The 20131-nt window shown below is 50.4% G+C and overlaps 1 protein-coding gene across 1 annotated transcript in view; it reads right to left on the bottom strand.

Annotated features, from left to right (window-relative positions):
- AIFM3 (apoptosis inducing factor mitochondria associated 3) overlaps positions 1 to 20131 on the bottom strand; it is a 280485-nt gene that overhangs the window by 61424 nt on the left and 198930 nt on the right. Inside the window, exons 12-15 of the mRNA XM_059713630.1 lie at positions 19798 to 19913; positions 19229 to 19300; positions 10852 to 10915; positions 9142 to 9218 (exon numbers count right to left, since the gene is read on the bottom strand). Coding sequence (XP_059569613.1) covers positions 9142 to 9218; positions 10852 to 10915; positions 19229 to 19300; positions 19798 to 19913 — 329 coding nt within the window. The remainder of the gene's footprint in view (positions 1 to 9141; positions 9219 to 10851; positions 10916 to 19228; positions 19301 to 19797; positions 19914 to 20131) is intronic.

Genomic DNA, 20131 nt, shown 5'->3' with positions numbered 1-20131 from the left:
AATGCCCCACAGAACTTGCAGGGTCCTGGCAGGTTGTTGGCAGTTGGCTGCAGGCAGCTGGAGCTGGTGCTAGTGGTCAGAAACTGCCTGAAGCTGGGCTCAGGAGCCCGCAACACCCTGCAGGCCTGGATGGCATGGCTCTGGAAGCTGTGCGGTACTGCAGTGCCAGGCAATGGTGCCAGGGTGTAGGCAGGTAGCCTGCAGCCTGTGCAGGGGGAACAGAGGCCAGACGTCACCCCAGGCTCCCTACGCATGTGTCCCAGGGCTCTAAATGCCTGTAGGCTTTTGAAGGCCTGGGTCTGGGGATACTATAGAGCTAATCCAGCCCTAGGGCAGGAAAGGCTTCCAGCCTTGGGGCCCTGGGTCTAACCTGAGGCTGGCTCCTTAGTGGTAGGGCTGACTGGGAGCAAATTTGCTCCTGGTTTCTACCTACACGTTTTACTGTGCAGTAACTACTTGCAAGTAAATTTGCTACTTGCATTAGCAGGTACCAAATTTACTCACAAGTAGCAAAGTTTACTGAGCAGTAAGCATGTGCACGTACAGATGTGCACCCTTACTGTGCAGTAAACTATGCTACTGCACAGTAAAGTGTCTTGTGTAAATGCACCCAGTGTATAATTCCAGGAGATTAAGTAAAATAGTTTAACCCCCTATCTGGATGCTTGTTTTTAAAATTCAAGTGGCCTTAATTTCATTAAGATTACTTCACTTCCAAAGTGGATCAACCTGTATACAGCTCCACAGTGTCCACATTATGAGGAATTAATAATATTTGAGAAATATCAGTGAGGCTCTAGACAACAGGGTTCTGTTTTTCTTCCTGGTTATGGGAGAGCCAAATGTAATTGTATTCCTCTAGAATGCCTGTGGAGACTTAGCACAGATACTCTGGATATAAAGTACCTGGATATAAAGCTAGCTCAGGTACCACTAACAATCTAATTGCAGCAACGTGTCATTCAGGGCAAGCTAATGTACTCTGCTGCTCATTAGGTTTGCAGCCTGTACCGAGCTCTGAAATGCTGCAGTAGCTTGCTTTCAATACCAGAGCTGAGTTCCATCTTCAGCTGTGGTGGAAAATCTTGCAGGTTCACAGCAGCATAATACATCGTGTGTCTACACAGAATGCTTTACTGTACAATAGAGCAGTTTACTGAGCAGTAAGCATGCACATCTACGCATGTATGTGTTTACTGCACAGTAAATTGTTCTACTCGCAAGTAAATTTGTAACTTGCAAATGCAAGTAGTATATTCACTCATGAGCACAGTAGCACATGAGTAGACACTGACCAGGAGAAAATTTGCTTCCAGTCAATCCCTGTCACTAGGGGACCAGCCTTAGTGTAGCCCTAGCACTGGAAGTGTCTCCTGCCCCAGGGTTAGGTTGGCTCTATGCCAGCCCCAGCCCCTTAAAAGCTTGCAGCTACGCTGGAGCCCTGGGACATATGTAGGCAGCCTGTGTCCACACCTAGCCACTGCATCCCCCTGTAGAGGCTGCAGAGAAGCTCAGGCAGCTTGCCTGTACCCTGGCACCATTGCCTGGCACAGCAGTGTTGCATGCCTGCCAGGACTGCATTGTCAAGCCCCGCAGAGTGCTGCAGGCACATGCCAGGCCTGTCAGCACCCAGGCCCAGCTGCAGCCAGCTCCTGAACACTGGGACTACCTTCACCTGGCCACAGACAACCCCCAGAATCCTGCCTGGACCTTGGAGCTGCTGTCTGGCACCATTTCACAGTGCGGCTGCCAGTCCCATTCTGTGCCCCTGTGCTGGGCATTGCAGGCAGCTACCCCAGTCCGGAAGGACAGGGACAGCCATGCAGAGGCCCAGAGAGCCATTGCAGGAGCCACACTGATGTCCTCACTGATACCACGTCATCTCCAAGGGCCCCAACTGGTTGCTGGATAACACTGAAGACCTTGTGGTGCTGTGGGGTGAGGCTGAGGTGTTCATCCAGTTCGTGAAGGACTTGTGCTCCAATGCCCACATTTGTGAGGGGTTGCCAGGCTGTATGCATGACCGCAGGCATGACTGGTCAGTTTGGCACTGCTGCATAAAGGTTAAGGCATTGCAGGCACCGTGGGTTACCATGACTGGCCACAACCATTGGTTGGGGATTGCCTGCAAGTTTATGCCCTTTATGTGGCAACTGGATGCCACTCTCATGCCCTGGGACCCTAGTCACAACCATGCAGTGTACTATAGCACAGGTGACCTCCCAAAGCCTCCACTATGGCCTAGCACCCACAGTGACATCACACAGGGAGGTGGGAGAGGAAGACAGTGCAAAACTTTCCTAAGCAGCCTGTGCCCCCACAGCTAGGTGAACACAGGCCTGTCACATGCCCAGAAATGTGTTGATGCCAGCGGTGGTGTCTTCCTCAGCTGCAGGGTACAGGGATATGTAGTGCAGCCCCACGTAGCCCTCCAGGTAGGGCAGAGGTTATGGGGCAGTGCAGGCTTGCCTGCTGCATCATTGAAAATCGAGGTCCTGTGCCAGGTGTGAAGGAGTGTCCAGGGCACCATGGTCAGCAGCAGCAAGGCATAGTAGGTCAGGCAGCCCTCAGTCTGCACGAACAGCTCCTCATGATGCACCTGGGACACTCACAGCATGGGCATGCTCAGAGCACAGAGCTAGTGTGGGGGGAGCTGGCCCTAGGTCTCCTCCCTGGAAAGACCCCCTGCAGGAAGGGTGGGGGGAAGGGCAGCTCCATGTCCCTGTCATCTGGGAGCCCTGTCGCCCTTGAGCTTTGGTGCCGTGGGCTTGGCAGCAGCAGAGGAGACAGGCTGGCCTGCAGAAGAAGTGGGGGGGAATGGGTCTGGAGCCACAGGAGCAGGTGCTGCCAGGAGCCAGGCCTGGCCTGGCCTGGGAAGGGGGTGGGGGAGGCAGGTTGCTTGTGGCCAGCATACAATGGCCTTCTAGCCCCTGCAGAATGAGTGGAGATGGGGAAGAGGGGCAGGGCTCGGCTCGTGGTCGTCTGGGCTCACACCTGCCTGGCTAACTTACCATGGTCCCTGGGCACCTGTGTACACATGACCCCCGATCTGAGGCTGGGCATCCCATGGTCCCCTGGTATGAAGCTTCTTATCTAAAAAATGTTGCAAAGTACCACAGCTTCTTTCTCATGGCTCTGCAGGTCCTGCAGCTGCATGCAGTGAAGAAGCAACCGTTGGCAGGTGGAATGGCAACTCAGGGTCATTGCTGCCCTCATCCAGGGCCCTGCAGATGCACTGGTTGTGTCAGAAAAGAACACAGGACAGGACCCTCCTCCTGGACTGGCTGGCAATGGTGTCAGAGGAATGGCTGGCAGACTGGCAGGCCTGGCGTGTAAAGGACATGGCCTGGCAGGATACATAGTGTGCAGAGGACCTGGACCAGTAGCACACATGGGAGGAAGAGGAAGTGGCTCATGAGGAGGTGTGAGATCAGATGGACCAGGTGTTCAGGGTGCAGCTCCTGGCCCCTTGAGGAGCGGTTCATGCAAGCCCTGGAGTGGCAGGCTGTGTTTCTGGCCAGGGCAGTGGAAGTGATGGAGGAGGACTGCCAGGTGCTAGACACCATCCTGACCCTGGTGGTCACCTTTGTGCTGCCCACTGCCCCTAACCACAGCCCTGCCTGTCCACATGTGCCTGGGTAGACTTCATAGACTTCATAGACATTAGGGCTGGAAGGGACCTCGGAAGATCATCGAGTCCAGCCCCCCACCCAAAGGGCAGGAAGTCAGCTGGGGTCATAGATCCTAGCAAGATAAGCATCCAGTTTCATCTTGAAGGTGTTCAATGAAGGCGCTTGAACAACCTCCAGTGGCAGGCTGTTCCAGACCTTGGGGGCTCGGACAGTAAAGAAATTCTTCCTTATGTCCAGCCTGAAACGATCTTGTAGTAGTTTGTGACCATTCGACCTCATCATCCCTTGGGGCGCTCTGGTAAACAAACGTTCCCCTAGATACTGGTGGTCACCCCTGATAAACTTGTAGGTGGCCATCAGATCACCCCTGAGCCTGCGCTTTTCCAGGCTAAAGAGCCCCAGGGCTCTCAGCCTGTCATTGTAGGGTCTGCTTCCCTGACCTCTGATCATGCGCGTGGCTCTTCTCTGGACTCTCTCAAGCTTCTCCACATCCTTTTTGAATTGTGGAGCCCAAAACTGGACGCAGTACTCCAGCTGCGGCCTCACTAAGGCCGAGTACAGGGGGAGAATGACGTCCCGGTATTTGCTTGAGAAGCATCTATGGATGCAAGCCAGCGTTTTGGTCGCTTTACTAGCTGCAGCATCGCATTGCAGGCTCATGTTCATCTTGTGGTCAATGATGACCCCCAAGTCTCTTTCTTCCATAGTGCTAGCCAACATAGCACTGCTGAGCCTATAAGGATGCTGCAGGTTTTTTTTCACAAGGTGGAGAACCTTGCATTTATCAGCGTTGAACACCATCAGATTCTCGTCCGCCCACTTGCTGAGCCTGTCCAGGTCAGCCTGGATCATCCGCCTGTCTTCTGGTGTGGATGCTTTGCCCCAAAGTTTGGTGTCATCTGCGAACTTGGCCAGTCCGCTTCTGACTCCAGTGTCCACATCATTAATGAAGATGTTGAACAGTATGGGTCCAAGGACAGAGCCCTGGGGGACCCCACTGGTCACAGGACACCACGATGAGTGACTTCCATCAATTACTACCCTCTGGGTCCGACCCCGGAGCCAATTTTCCAGCCAGTGGATCGTGGAGGATCCAAGGCGACAATTGGCCAGTTTCTCCAAGAGACGATCATGGGACACCAGATCGAAGGCTTTTTTGAAGTCAAGATATATGACATCAATCTCATCTCCCTTGTCCAGGTGATAGGTCACCTGGTCGTAGAAGGAAATGAGATTGGTCAAGCAAGACCTACCCACAACAAACCCGTGCTGGCTATCCCTTAAGATGTTGGCGTCGGCCAGTCCATTAAGGATGGCCTCCTTAATAAACTTTTCTAAGATCTTCCCCAGGATAGAAGTCAGGCTGATGGGCCTATAGTTAGCCGGATCCACTTTCCTCCCTTTCTTGAAGATAGGCACCACATTGGCCTTCTTCCAGTCTTCGGGCACTACACCAGAGCGCCAAGAGTTTTCAAAGATCCGCGCTAGAGGCTGGGCTATGATGCTCGCCAGCTCCTTGAGTACCCTGGGGTGAAGATTGTCAGGGCCGGCTGACTTGAAGGTATCCAGCTTCTCAAGATGTTCCTTCACGAAGTCAGCATTAATGGAGGGCAGGGGATCATCCTCTCCCGGACTTCCCGGCCCTGTAGCGGGCATGGGCGTCCCATGGGGCTGATGAAAGACTGACGCAAAGTACCTGTGGAGCCCGTGCCTCGCTCCGCCTGGCCTATCGGGGTGTGGCCTCTCCCCTCAACTCGCCTGCCACGACTTGGATGTAATCGGTTACGTTCAGAGGGGTCTCCAGTGGAGATCTTTATCCTGGGTGGGACCTCCCGATAGATGGTGTTACTCACGGTTACGGGACGCGGTGATCCACGGGGCTCCGCCTCCCCTACACCCCGTCCACATGCCAACCACTGGGCGATGTTGTCCAGATGTTGCCAGGCCCAGTATGATGGCCCCTGACTGGTTCCGGTCGTCCTCCCTCCTGCTAAGAGGGGTTTCTCCTTCCTCCTTCCTTAAAGATAATACTCCTCCAAACCAGGGGGAGCTGGTGGGTGCTTCCCCTGGCGCCAGCCCCCTCCCGGGGCCTCCGCTGTCTCCCCTCTCCTCCCGTCCGCAGGGCGCTCCCCTGCCTCCTGTGCGTTTGCCGCTTCAGGACGCTGAGAGAGTGCCTCGGCGTGTACTCTCTGGCTGCCTCTCACTTGGCTGCCGGCGGCAGGCTTCCCGCTCCTGCCTACGCTGCCTGTTTGAGACCCGCAGACGGGGTCCTCGCTGCCCCGTGCGAGAGCCTGCGGCACGGGCAGCACACCCGTACTCTCTGTCCCTGGCTCCCGCGCGTTCCCTGTTCTGCCGGCGTTCTTAAATCCTCCCGCCGCGGCCGCTCCGGCCGCTGGGATTGGCTCAGCTGTTCGCCGTGCGGGGAACAGCTGTTGCCAGAGCCGGCGTAATGGCGGCTCGCGCGGCTGCAGCCGCGGATGCGGCTCTTCCTCCCGCTGCCTCTCTGACGGTGCGTATGCCCTTCTGGGGGCTTGCTCTCGGGGTCTGGGGTCTGTGGGTTCCCTTTGCTCCCCCTCGCTCGCCTGTGGGGGTGCTTCACCGCCACAGTACCTATTTAATAGGTTGGCTTTTTCCTGAGCGTCAGTTATCAGTTGCCCCATCTGGTTCAGCAGGGGTCCAACGTTGCCCCTGCTTTTCCTCCGGCTCCCCACATATCTGAAAAAGGACTTTTTATTGTCCTTGATGCTCAAAGTTAGCTGGAGTTCAGTTGCAGCCTTGGCTTTCCTGGTCAGCTCCCTACAGGACCGGACCAGTGCAGAATAATCCTCTTTGGAGGTGACTCCCATCCTCCATCCTTTGTAGGCCTTTCTTTTTAGCCTCAGGAGGTCTGCTAGGTCCCTGGAGAGCCAGGGGGGCTGCTGTGCCCTCTTGCTGCCTTTCCTCCGAGATGGAATAGACTTAGTTTGTGCATTGAGGATCACTCCCTTGAGGAGCAACCACTCTTCTTGAACTCCCCTCTCCCTGTGGTCACAGTCCCTTAGGGCCTCACTGACAAGCCTCCTGAGCTTGTCAAAGTCGGCTTTCCTGAAGTCAAGGACTTCCGTGTTGCTGATCGACTTGCCAGCTTTTCGGCGGATGGTGAAGGTGATCAGCTCGTGGTCGCTGTCACCCAGCTTCCCATCGATCTCTAGGTCGCCGACTAGGTCATCCCCAGTAGCCAGTACCAGGTCGAGCAGCGCTTTGCCTCTTGTTGGCCCATAGACTTCTTGAGTCAGGTAGAGGTCATCCACGCATGAGAGGAAGCTCTGCGACCGTTCAGATTTTGCTGAGCGATCCTCCCACGAGATGTCTGGGTAATTGAAGTCACCCATGACAACCATGGTCCTGGAGCAAGCTGCCTCAGCCAGTTCCTGGGCAAACTCCTGGTCAAGCTCAGGACTTTGGGTGGGAGGTCTGTAATAGACTCCCACCATTGTGTCCCCTGTGCCATGTTCGCCATGGATTTTAACCCAGAGGGTCTCCAGCCGTCCACCCTGGTCGCCAATATCGGCTTGCAGGGACGCGTCGCTTTCCTTAACATAGAGAGCTACACCCCCGCCCCTTTTCTCTACACGATCCCTCCTGTACAGGGTATAGCCATCTATACCCGTGGTCCAGTCATGGGTGGACTCCCACCAGGTCTCCATTATCCCTATGACATCGTAATTGTTTGCACTGAGCAGGAGGATGAGTTCCTCTTGCTTATTCCCCAAGCTCCTGGCATTAGTGTACAGGCAGGCAAGTGCCCCCTGGGGGGCTCCTTCCTTCCCCACAGATTTTACCAGGGCTGGGGCTGGGGTGGGCTCCCTTGCGTGCCGTGATCCGCTGGCTTTGCTAGGATTGCTCAGCGGGCTAGCAGTGGCGGTAGTCCCCCCGTCCCCCAACGGGCTTAGTTTAAAGCCCGGTGGAGCAGGTCAGCCAGTCTGGCTGAGAAGAGCCTCCTCCCTAGGGGAGAGAGGTGGAGACCATCTCTTCCCAGCAGCTCGCTGCCTCTCTCACCAAAGAGCGGGCTGTGGTCATGAAAGCCAAAGCTTTCCTGACGTGCTGTTTCCACTGGCCAGGTCCCCTAGCCCCCACCCCAGGTTCCCTGCTGCTTGCCCCAGCTGCATGCAGCCACAGAGCAGGACCTGCCTGAACTGGGCCAGGGCTTCATTTGGGCCTTACACAGCTGCCGGAGGAGGAGATGGGTGTATTGGGAAAGCAGTGGCCACTGTCACCCTTAGGCAAGCCCCTTGCCTGCTGGGCTCCCCATGGCATGTGCATGGCTGGGCTCCCCATAGCATAGAAATGGCCAGAGGCTGGGGTACTGGCCTACTGTCCCCGGGCTCCGTTCCCTAAGTGCCCCATCCTATGGTCCCCCACCTTGGGAGGGCACACACAAACACAATGTAAATAGCATGGGGAAGAGGGTGTTTTATTGGTGGTGAGTGGTGGAAGGGCTCTGTTGTTAGGGAGGAGGCTCTGCTGTTGGGGAGGGAGGGAGGGAGGGAGGGAGGGAGGGAGGGAGGACAGGCTCTGTTGTTGGGGAGGGAGGGTGGAAGGAGTCTGTTTCTGTGAGGGGAATAAAGTGTTTTTTGGAGAACTGTCCAGGGGATGGGTGTGGGGGTAGGTGTGGGGGGTTTGTGGGTGGCTGCCCAGGAAGACTACAGCAGGGAGTGGAGGAAGAGGTGGTCAGCCAGCACCTCTTGCAGCCAGTGCCCTGGTCCCAGCTGGCAGGTGTGCAGCTTGGCCAGGGCCTTGGCAGGGGGGCCTGCCATAACTGGCACTGTGGCGAGCAGGAGTCCAGGGCAATGGTAATCACTGCCAGAAGCAGGCATAGGGGTAGAGGCAGGGTCTGGAGCTGCCATGGCAGGGAGAGGCAGAGGCTGCAGCAAGAGCGCCACCACATGCTGCCCCCATGTTATGCACACTGCTCCCAGCCAGAAAAGCAGCTGCTCAGGGATCAGGGAGTGGGGCTGCCTTTAGAAGACGGCTGCCAGCCACATGCAGCTGTAACTGGAGCATTTAGCTTCCTCTGGTGGTGGCAGGGGCCCGTTGCAGGGATGCAGAAAGCAGGAACAGTTTGATGCTAGGAGAAGCAAATCTGTTGCTGCTTCCCTGCATGTGTAGATGCCTGCCTGGGAGCATTTACTCTTGAGTACTTTAATCAAGAGTAAACTGCTCCTGGATCAAATGCATATGTAGACGTGCCCACAGTTTGTGAAAGGCATAGAAACATTAACTGCATTATAGAAATTATGAAACTAGAACTTATCCATGTAATTAGTGCAACTTCCCTTAGAGAACAAGAACTTGGAGAAAGATCTTTTTCATTTTGCTTCCTCAAGATTGTCTTGTGTCTGAAACCCCACTCTCTAACAGCTAATGCACTCTACTCTCAACTGCAGATTTGTTCCCTTCCTCCTTCATAAGGCTGTTTCTGCCTTCATGTTTCTGGGCTTGCATGTCTCAGTGCCGTGAAAAGGTTTACCTTGTTAACTACAATGAAGCCTTTGGAATCAATATTAATACCACTCTGCTTCAGAAATCCAGTTGCTGGAACTGCACCTGCCAGAAAAACAAGAGAAATTGTGTACGTTTGTCAGAATCCCAAACTTTGTCTTTTTCATGAAAATAGGAGTCAGAAGAAGAAAGGAGTTTACTCCCTGAAACAATCACTCTTGCTATTGTGTCATTCCAGTTTCAGGAAGTCAGCAGGAAGTGGCTGTGCTGTTAACAATACCTCCTATTGAATCTCAAGATTGCCTTTGTGCTGGGCTCCACTGGAGAGGAAGGATACTTTGTAGGGGGTCTGAGAGCCTGGTTGGCAAATTCAGTGGATTAAGAGGGTTTGGTAGAATGCTTGATGCTCAGAATTTGAGTGGAGATGAAAAGATCTAGGGCTGAACTATCTAAAATAAATACAACATACACAACTGCATTTGCAAATCAGACAATGCTGTTCTTAACTTGCAGCATGTAGATTGCCCCTCAAACCAAACTTCTATTATTATTTTTTTGGCTTGGACATGGAACTTAAAAAAATATTTTTTTTACATAATGCAAGTCGTAATCAACCTGGCTTGCCCATTTTACTAAATGAGAAAAGGGTCTTGTAGGAGAACAATGGAACAGATATCCAATTATGGAAAAAGTCAAGAACCATTAATTTATAAGGATACTATGACTTACATAATGATTCTTACCAGGCTTCCATGCTTTCCAGGTTTAAAAGTTCACTAGACTATGATCTGACAATCAAAAGGCAAGAGTGGGCTCACTGGCCCATGAGCCAGATTCCACACCTATGTGTTGATTTTCTGTACTGGGAGAAGTCCTTCCAATGCTTATAATTCATTTAAACTTCATCTCTTTCATAAATATTTCAAAATCTTAGTTTCTGACCACCTTTCAAAATTATAATCTCTGAGCAATCCTTAAAACGAACTAAATCATGTTCAAGAAGGGCTCTCCTCTGTTTTTCAGCCCAGCAGCAGGCAATTTCCCCCTCTTCTTTTCTTCCTCCTTTTTTTCTTCCTCCCTTCCTCACCTTTTCAGATTTCTACAGCTTTGTTACCAAGCAACAAAGAGAGAAATATAACTTCCAATCATTGATTTTTCCAAGGGTTAAGATCCCTTCTATTGTTATAGAGTGAAGAAGAGAACAATAAATAAAAGTAAAAGGAAAAAATATTCTACCATAGTCAATGACAATATAATAAAAGGAGGAAAAGAAGAACAGCAAGTCTTAAATATTATAGTTTGGCTTTTTAAGACCAGATGGGAATGACACATTTCAAATGACAATTTTATTGGAAAAAAATTAAATTCAAATAAATATTTTCCAAAGACGTTTTCATTCAATTTTTTTGTTTAATTTCATTTACATTTTGTAATTTTTTCAAGGGGATGTGAGCAAGGTTTTCTATTCATCCCACTATGCAAAATAGTCATAATTAAGGAATTTTACATAGCTACTATTTTTCCATTCTCTCTCCCATTAGCAAGTATTAAGTAGCAATAGGCTGGAAAGGCTCCCTTGGTGCTATTTTCAACACTGGATTCATGGCTACAATTGTGGCACCTTCATGTCCCAACCCAGCTTCTGAACCAGCTCTGCCTGAAGAAGTAGAAGCTACCAATTTGTTCATAAACACAGATGCCTTGATCTATTTAGGTCCTTAAGTTAGAGTTTACTTACCTATGCCAACAACACAGACATCTGCACGGAGAACCTTTCCACTCTTCAGTACAACTTCCTTAAGCTTTAAGAGAAACAAATGAAAATCACAGTTATTTTAAGGACAAAACTAAACAAGAAGCACTCAACCAATTTGGAATCTCAGGCTGCATTTACTCAAGATGCTGACTGTGCAGTAGCCTGTGACTACTGTGCAGTAGTGTTGTGTGGCAGAAAGTGTGAGTATTGCTCAGTCAGCATCATGAAAAAGCCATTTATCAGTCCTACTGTGCATTAACTAAAGTGTGCCAAATGACTCAACTGTAATTTTGCTTCAATGAAGAAATCATTTTACAGCATTTTTAATCCTGGGTCTCAGCTATGTATGTGAAACAGATGTAATTCCTTTAGCTGTACAGGGTTTTAGTTTCTAATGACAGTGGTAATGCAAGACCCCAATCACACTTGCCACTCTCTATGCTGGTGGTCACCAGGCCATCTTACCTCCTAATTGCCATCCCAATTCCTGATTGAGCTGGAATTGAAAGATCTCAAAAAAGGCCAATTACAAAAATACAGCTACCATGAATATGATCATGGAAGTATATGAATTTAATACAACAGCATATAGAAGACATAATAGAACACAAATAACAGTAAAAACTACATCCCTCTTAGGTGTCCTCCTGACTCCTAAGAGCATAATCTAATGAATATGCACCACTGGGCTGAAGTACGTTTGGACTGAGCATTGAACTGAACCTGCTCTTTGGTGATGCCACAGTATACATCCTTTCCTGACAGTGTACGTATGGGACCATAAGAAAAAATTATATTCCCTTAGCCACAACTATGGGGATCCAGTCAGGGTGAAAGGCCATTCCAAACCTAGCTGCCCTTAGGAGTAGTGGGTAAGGCACGTACATTTTTATAGGCAGCAGCATATAAGGGAGTGTCACATCTTGCCATCTTTGTCTCCCCGGCAACAATACCCAGGTACTTACTTACAGCTGGGTTGACTGGGGAAGCCTTTGGCACCATTCCAGAGCACAGCCTCAGCTCATGCCTCTGAAGCCAGTGCAAGATACCTGAATTACTCTACCATTGCACTTTACATGGGGAATTAGTAGTGACCCCTACATTTAAGTTGTGTAATAATTTCCATTAGAAACATAGGAACCCAGCTCACTTCACTTCTGATATCCCAAGTTAGGGTGTTTGCCAACCACTACTACCTCGGTATTATGTGGATTCAGCTTCAGTTTATTCACCCACATTGAATACCCAACTGCAGCCAAGTACTGGGTAAGGACTGAGGCTGTGGGACACAGGTTCAATGAAAGAGAGAGAGAGAAGGAAAGAGAGAGCTGGATGTTATCATCATACTGATGGTATCTCAGTCCAAATCTCTGCATAATTTCACACAATGGTCTCATAAACACAATAAACAGGAGGGTTCATTAGAGTCTAGATGAAGCCCTGGAGGACCCCCAGAAAAGATCTCAAGGAGACAATGATAAGGCAGGCTATGGCTTTTAATATATTGTATTCACTTGAATACAAGATGACCCTGATTATAACCTGAATAATTAGATTTTATATATGGATAATTTACAAATTTGTTATAATTTTCCAGGTATAGAATATAGAATCTAATTACTGGAGATTTGCCTTGAATTTGTCCCTCTCCTACTGCTATAGTAGGGAGTATAAATCTGGGAGGTAGATGCCCCCCCTCCCCTCAGCCCCACAACCTTCATCCCCCTGCAGCCCCTTCCCCCCACTTTCTGTCACCCCCTTCTTTTCCTGAGCACATAGAAGTGAGGGGCAAATTTGAAAACACCGACTTAGAAATAAATATGCCTATAGTAATTTGCAAATAGTACAAACCATGCATGATATTAGTCCAAAGCCCAAAGACTCATGATTTACCATGTAGTTAACTGGGCTGGGCCCCAGTAGAGTCAACAGCATTACAAGCCATGGTGACCCCACAGCTCAGTACTGCTCAGTATGTGTGTATACTCCAAATATCCTCCAAAATGATCCGTGTACTAATCAGACCCCCTTCCCATACTCATGACTAGAAATGGGTGTTCTTGTCACAAATCCTGGGATCCTCCAAAAATGTATATGCAGATGAGGCAGAGGGCAACCTGGTCTAGCTTCACCTCATGGAGGCAGGGTCACACTAATAATATATGATAGGCTGATAAAAGGGGTGACAAAGGGATTCTAGGTGAACCATTTGGGGCCATGTTTCATGATGCTTGCCAGGCATTTAAGGCTGGTGAAGAAACAGAAATAATGGGAAATGGGAAATAAAGGTACAGCTCAGCTGTAGTGAAGAAGAAGCTGAAATGTATGCAATGTAGTGGCTCACCATGACTTTAAAAGAGACAGCACTTAGGGCACTAAGGCAGCACTAAGCACAATGGGCACTACCACATCTTCAATTGGGCTGCACTAAACTATATGTATGGTAGGTTCCTATCAGTGATCACAGCTTGGTAGATGCCAGAAAGGAAGCCTAGGTCCCTGGGGGGAATTTCATCCTGGTGGACCTTGCAGGAAACACTAAGTCCTAGACAGACTTTGTCTTCCTCTCCAAGGAGTAGAAGGCAAAGAAAGCCTGATCCACACCTGTCTCTTTCTCAGACTACTGCCTCCTTACAATCCAGGCTGAAATGAGAGGACAATTGGAAAACAGAAGAGGGGTGTGGAAGCTAAACAACAGCCTGCTGGAAGATGAAAAGATCCAATGCAGTTTCAGAGAGCACTACACAAGCTGGATGATGCTCAAAGATCTGTACCCATACCAGACAGAGTGGTAGGCCAGTCTGTCAAACAGAGGACCAAAGCTTCTTTCAGCAGGCTGGCAAGTAGCGAGCCTTCTTTCAAAAAAAGGCAACATGAGCACCTGACCTCTAAGATGCAGGCCCTGCACAGGCAGGCAGCAGCATGTTGGGATGTGAGGGAGGAATAGACGGAAGGAGACAATATTATTTGGGGGGGGGCTGAGTGCATGCATCAGTATGAGAACTACAACTCCCATCGTGCTCTGCATGGTGCAACATATGCACAGTTAGCTTCTTCTTCCTCAGCTTTGCAGAGCTGCGTGTGCGTGGGGTGCTGGCCTGGCTGCACACTGAACTGTGCCATGGTACTGTTGCTGTCGCCAGCTGCTGCAAAATTAGTTTAGGGGGGGCTAAGCCCCCCCAAGCCCCAGCCTTCCACCACCTATGGAGGGATGACATGCAGGAGGTGAAGGCCCAGATTGGTGCCTGGTACCAGGAGAAGGCCAGGCAAAAGATCTTCCAGGCCAGGGCCCCCTGGGTGGAGGAGAAGGAGTGGTCTGCTTACTTTAGCAGGTTAAAGAAGAGCACAGAGAACCCCATGAAGTGTCTGAGAGGTGGAGCAGAAGTGGAGCACCGGTTGAAGGAAGGCATGCTGGAAACAGCAGCTGCCTTCTACTGAGAGCTCTACACCATGTGACTGGAGGACCGGGGGCCATGCAACAGTGCCTGCAGGGTCTCACCCAAGTCCTTGTGGAGGCTGAATAGCAGCAGCTAGAGGAGGAGTGGATGCTGAAGGGTCCAAGGGAAGAGTTGAATAACTGGAGGACTATTAGCTTCCTGAACTTTGATTAGAAGCTGCTGGTCAAAGTCCTGGCCAAGCTATTTAAATCCATCCTAGGTTCAATCATACATGAGGACCACTTCTGTTCGGTGCCATGATGCTAGATCCACAGGGCCCTGTTGCAACAGAGAGATGTGCTCCCGTTAGAAAGGAACAGAGGGTTGCCATGCTGAACCTGGACCTGGAGAAGGCCTACAACATCATACTGGTTTCTCTTCATCTGAGGTGGATGGGTATCCCTTCCACCTTCATCGGCTGGATAAGGTGGCAGATCCCCGGCTGGGCTTGCAGAGAAACGGTGGGCCTGGACACCAAAGGCATGCTCTGCCATGCTGCTGAACAGGCAGCCAGGCTGCAGCAGACACCCACAGGCTGGGGTGAGAGTCAGAACCCCAGCCCCACATAGGTACAGGCTACAGGCAAAGAAGGCAGGCGCCAGGCATGGCAAGTACTCCCTAGGGCCAGGAGGCAACAGGTGTTTTTGAGCTTATCTGAAGCTCTCAGCACCTGCTGGCACCAGCAGGGCACATGGGGGCAAGCAAGAGACAGGGTTGGCTCAAACCAACCCAGAACTTCTTATGAAAGGCCATGCTGACCCCAGGAGAGGGGGAACACTGACTCAGGTCAGCCTGTGCACAGTGTTCCTCCATGGAAACAGAAGACCAGGAGCCAAGGACTAGAAGCACTGCAGGTCTCTGGACAGAATCCTGACTGACATTCAGCTGTAGAAGGTCAGGTACCTTTTGGGCTACTTTTGGGATTTGTGATACCCCTGGTCCTACATTACTCAAAAGGTTCAGTCCAGGATGCACTGGCCTACTTGAACTTAATTCAGATAAAGGGCAAGACCTGAAGAGCTGGGCTGCCTGAGGAAAGGCAGCTGACATACCCTGCCAGACCAAAGGAAGGCTGGAAGCAGGCATGGACACAGCCATTTGAGTTTTTCTTTACACAGGCCAAACCCCAGTGATCCTGTGTGACAGGCCCCCCCCGCTCCGGGCCCCAAGGTGATCAGCCAACCCCCTGTCTAAGCCGGTCTGCACTGCTCTCAACCACCACGCTTTGATGTAACTAAATAGATGTGAAGCGGGAAGGCCTCCCCATTTTAAGGCCCTGGCACCTTAGGCCAAATATACAGCTCCATACCACCCTGTCCTAAGCCTTACACTGTGTCCCAAGCCTCACAGATGGCATTCAGTTCTACTACTCCCCCAGCCCCCTTGGCCTATCTGGACCTTGCTGGGATGCCCTTGGCCTATCTCACTCACACTGACTTCTCTCTGGGCCTATTGCACACCATATGACCCCTCACTGGGTCTAACTCTGACACAGACCTCAGGCCCTACTCAGTGGACCCTGGCCCTTCACCCTGAGCCTCTCACTCCCCAGGTCCGATGCTTTTCTGTCAGGGTGTGATCCCCTAGCCTTTGGTCTCCACTAGGTCACCCACAAAGCAGCAGGGGCTGAGACTTTCTGGTGCCCCATCCTCGCCTTTCACTAGGGAGACACAGGTGTGGCATTTCCTGGGGGCTGCCCCATCACTGACAGCCCCACCACACCATCCTACCCTAGCAGGGTGCAGTTTCAGGTCTTACCCAGGACCCTTGTTCTTCTTTGGAATGTCTCTTCACATAACCAAGGTCCTTCTACCAACTCTGGCCCTAATTCTGCTTCCTGCCTGGCCGCTTATGTCTCTGCCTTCAGGTGGTCCTCCTGACTCCCTTCATACGGGCTCAGGTAGCCTTGGCTCCCACCTTTTGCCAGTGGTCCCTCACCCAAGGGACCTTTGCCCACTAAGGGCCTGGCTCCACTCTCCGGCCAGTCAGGGTGCCAGGGCTCTCTGCAGCCCTGGCCTCCCCCTTGCTATGGCACCTTTGCCCTTTGACCCCTCCTAGGTCCTAGCCCCAGCCTGTGCCAGTCGAGGTAGAGAAAACCCTCCTGGCCTCCTGCCCCCTCACCCTCTATCTCTCTCAGCCTATACTCTTCCGCTGGCTCTGGGGCCTCACATCTCCCGCTGCTCTTTGGCCCCACTCTTCTTCCAGCACTCCCTTCTCTCTGGCACTGCTCTATTAGTGCCTCAGCCTCCAAGCTCTGTGGGGCTGTTCTCCCTCATCTGGCGGCCCGCTGGGCTAGCAGAGCTGGCTCATCTCCCCCTGCTTCTTAGGCTACAGGGTGTCCCTGGGGACCCTGCTTCTGTTTCCCCATTCTCACAGCATCTGCCAGGCTAGGTCCCCTGGAATCTCCTTCATCCCCATAGTTCCTACCTTTTCCTCCAGGTTGTTCCTGGGGCTGCAGTCCTCTAGCTAGGGAGTATAACTCCCCTCGTTCTTCAGAGGAAACTCAGACTGCAGCCCTCTCTGACCTCAGTCAGCTTCTTCCCCTGGCAGTTACATGAGCCTCGCAACTTGCAGCACCTGCTCACCTCTTAACTGGCAAGCTGCTTAATGAGGGCTGGCCTCATCTGCCACACTTGCTCTGCCCTGCTGACCTACCCTTAAAGTGGCAGACACACCCAATGTGCCCTGCCACACACCTTCCCACTTAAATTCGCTCTCCCGAGTAGGATTCTCCTGAAGGAGTTTCTCTCTTGGCTGGTCAGATGTCCCCAGACCAGCCTGCTGATCTCACAGGGGCATGTACAACCTGTGCACTGCCACACCCTGGAACTGGAGCGGAGTCGGGAAGGCACAGTGGAGACGTGCTGACTCCAGCAAACGCAGTCCCTTTCTGTCATGGATTTTTCCCCACTGAGCAACAAGGATGCATGCCTGTCATGGCCAGGTGTCTGTACCAAGCACTGACAAGAACACTCAAGTGAAAGGGGTGGGGCATTGAGGAGGAGGAGCCCCACAGAAAATCCATAGATGTCTAGACTCAGACTGATCTCACCCAACTCTCTTCACTCAGGTAGCACCTTTTGATATACTTTTTCAGTTATAGCAAGTCGTGGAAGATGAGATAATAAAACAAGAGAGTGAGACATCTGCTGAGCGCACAGCATGCAGGCCCCTTCCCAGTATAGCCACTAAGCCTGGGCCCCTCCACATGAGGTTTTCTTGTATGTGAATGTAAGATGAGGAGCTTTGTTTCCTAGGCTGACTGGGGGCAGAAAAAAACTCATCTGACATTGAGTAAAGATAGTAATATTTCTGTGCTAACTGTCTTCATGTTGTAAGAATGTTGCATGTCTCAGCTTTCCATTGGCTAACTTATATGGTGGTGAGAATGGATTAAAGAAACAGTGAGAGATGTCTCTTTCATAGGCAAAATGGAGTTTCATTACCTACAGGATTGGAATAACTTTGTAAAGCATCAAAAAGGTTGTATGGGTAGCTCCCAAGAAGCTCAAGGAGACAAGCATAACAACTGGCACAGCAGGTTGGATGGGGAGTATGTCAGCTTCTGACTAAGGGGGCTGAAGAAGGAGATGGGTGAGCAGCAATTCCAGGAGCTGGGCATACCAGAGAGAGAACTGAGTTAACTTTGGATTGCTCAGGGCTGTGTAGGCTAGACTGGGGACAGAGGGACTGCTGAAGCCTTTGGAAGGAGTAAGATCTTCTTGCTCTATGGTCTTTAACCCAGTAAATGTTTTTGCTGAAGAAGAGCTGCCTGTTCTGCTGTTTTGAACTTTGGGTTGTCCTTGTTCTCCCCAACAGGCAAGGGCTGAACAATTGTAGACTAACATACATCAGGTACCCTACCCTTCTGAAGGAAAGCATCTACAACCTGACCTCAAGGGCTTCAGTCTCCCCCAGCTGGCTTCTACAAGCCAGAAGTAAGGACATTTGGGGTGATATGTTTTATTGGACTAATTGGAGAGTTCAGAATAGATCTTAGTCAAGTTTTTGAGGTTTAGCAGATATCACCTAATGAATATTACCAAAAAATCCTTGTATCTCATATACTTCCTGGACCATCATGGCCATAGGATCACTCCAACTCTACCTTTTACAGGCCAGGACAGACACAGGTCCAGTTCACAACTGGTCCCCACATCCTGCTCACCCCTAAACACACCCTCTGCATTAGCAGGCAACAATGACTGAAATTAATCCATGAAAATTAGACAAGACTGAGCTTCTCCAACTGCAAACTCTGACTTTGCAGTTAGGCTGGTGATCCCTAAGCCACAGCATATGTGGGTGATTTTGTCTGCAAAGAAGGTAACAAACTTGTCACAATGAACATCCCCCAGGGATGGCTCTGTGAGCTGCAGTCAATCAGCTTTGACATAGGTGGAGAGCTAGCTGTACTCTAACTGCCTACCCTCCTGCTTTAGCATCCTTGTATGCCAGGAAGATCTGTGCCACCACAACAGTGGGAATGGACACCTGGGTGCACTATGTCTATGGCCAGGGTCAATATGGCTATTTCATAGTTCAACCAGGCTGTCAAAAAAGTAGTTTTCAAGGGCAGTGGGAGAACACCAAAAGAATTCTGGATTTCCATCAGTTCCATGAGTCACTGGGGGCAAACCAGCCTAGCTAGTCCATCAGAGGTCTCAGTATTGGGCCCTGTGCCTTTAGATCCACCAGTGTGAGGAGCTGTGTCTTTAGAAGGTAATGGTCTGACCATGACAGGTGTCTTTAGAGTAGTATTTTCCCTTTTGGGGTTATGGTGGATTCCACATGCTCCTTTGAGGTCCCCTTGCCCTCCCTAGCTTCCCACATACTCAAACCAGGGCCAGGCACAGTCACTTCTTTTTTGTCCTTCCATAACTCCTCAGTACTAGTATCTACCAAAGCATCAGGCATTGTACCTTGCCCTCCTGTTCCCGCAGTTCAGACACCTCAGTTTGCATGTAGAACTTCACCCTGTTGTTTTCAAAGATCTGTGAGAGAAAAGGGACAGTGCTTTTACAATGTTGGAATTGCTGCCAGCTTATAGAATATCTGGCTACCCTCTAAAATCTCACTTTTCCCTTTCTGTTATATAGCTTTGGACTTGGCTTGAATGTGCATTAGAAACAGATAGTCCAAGTATCTTTTACACAGATACATTTCTATTATAACTTTGCCTTATAAGGGTAGAAAATCCATAAGCCTGTTGCATTTAGACTACTAATGAAATTCATTAGCCTGTTGCATTTAGGCTACTAATAACATGATAAAGTCAAAGCTTTCTTTTTGATGTTATCCACTCTGCAGGACTTCATCACTTCAAAATTGTGCACAAGTATTAAAACATTGCATAAACAAAATATAATGCTGACATTAATTACTGACAGCTGGGGGGTCAGGCACATAGAATCATCTGTCCTCTCTTCAGCAGGTATCATATTTCTTGTTTCCAAAATTACCCCCTAAAGGACTGGAAAATCATAATCACCTTCATGATTGCTCGACCAACTTTCTCCCCAAAAATCTTCATGAAAGGTACCTCTTCCAGTTCAACCACGGATACTGAATGAGCCTTTCCTGTGAGATAGGCTGCTACCTCCATCCCTGGAAAACAGAAACAGGGTACAAATTATAGCCATCAATACTGGTGGTCTAGTCATAGATGGAGTCCCACTAGGTCTCCATTATCCCTATGAGATCATATTCATTTTTGCTTAGCAGAAGGGCCATTTCCCCCTGTTTGTTCCCCATGCTCCTGGCATTTGTGTAGAGGCAGCTAAGCATGCCATCGGAAGTCCTTGGCTTCCCTGTCCTCTTAGAAA

Source organism: Alligator mississippiensis, chromosome 10 (assembly GCF_030867095.1).
Source record: "Alligator mississippiensis isolate rAllMis1 chromosome 10, rAllMis1, whole genome shotgun sequence".
Classification (NCBI taxonomy): domain Eukaryota; kingdom Metazoa; phylum Chordata; order Crocodylia; family Alligatoridae; genus Alligator; species Alligator mississippiensis.
This window is presented reverse-complemented; position numbering and strand designations above follow the sequence as displayed.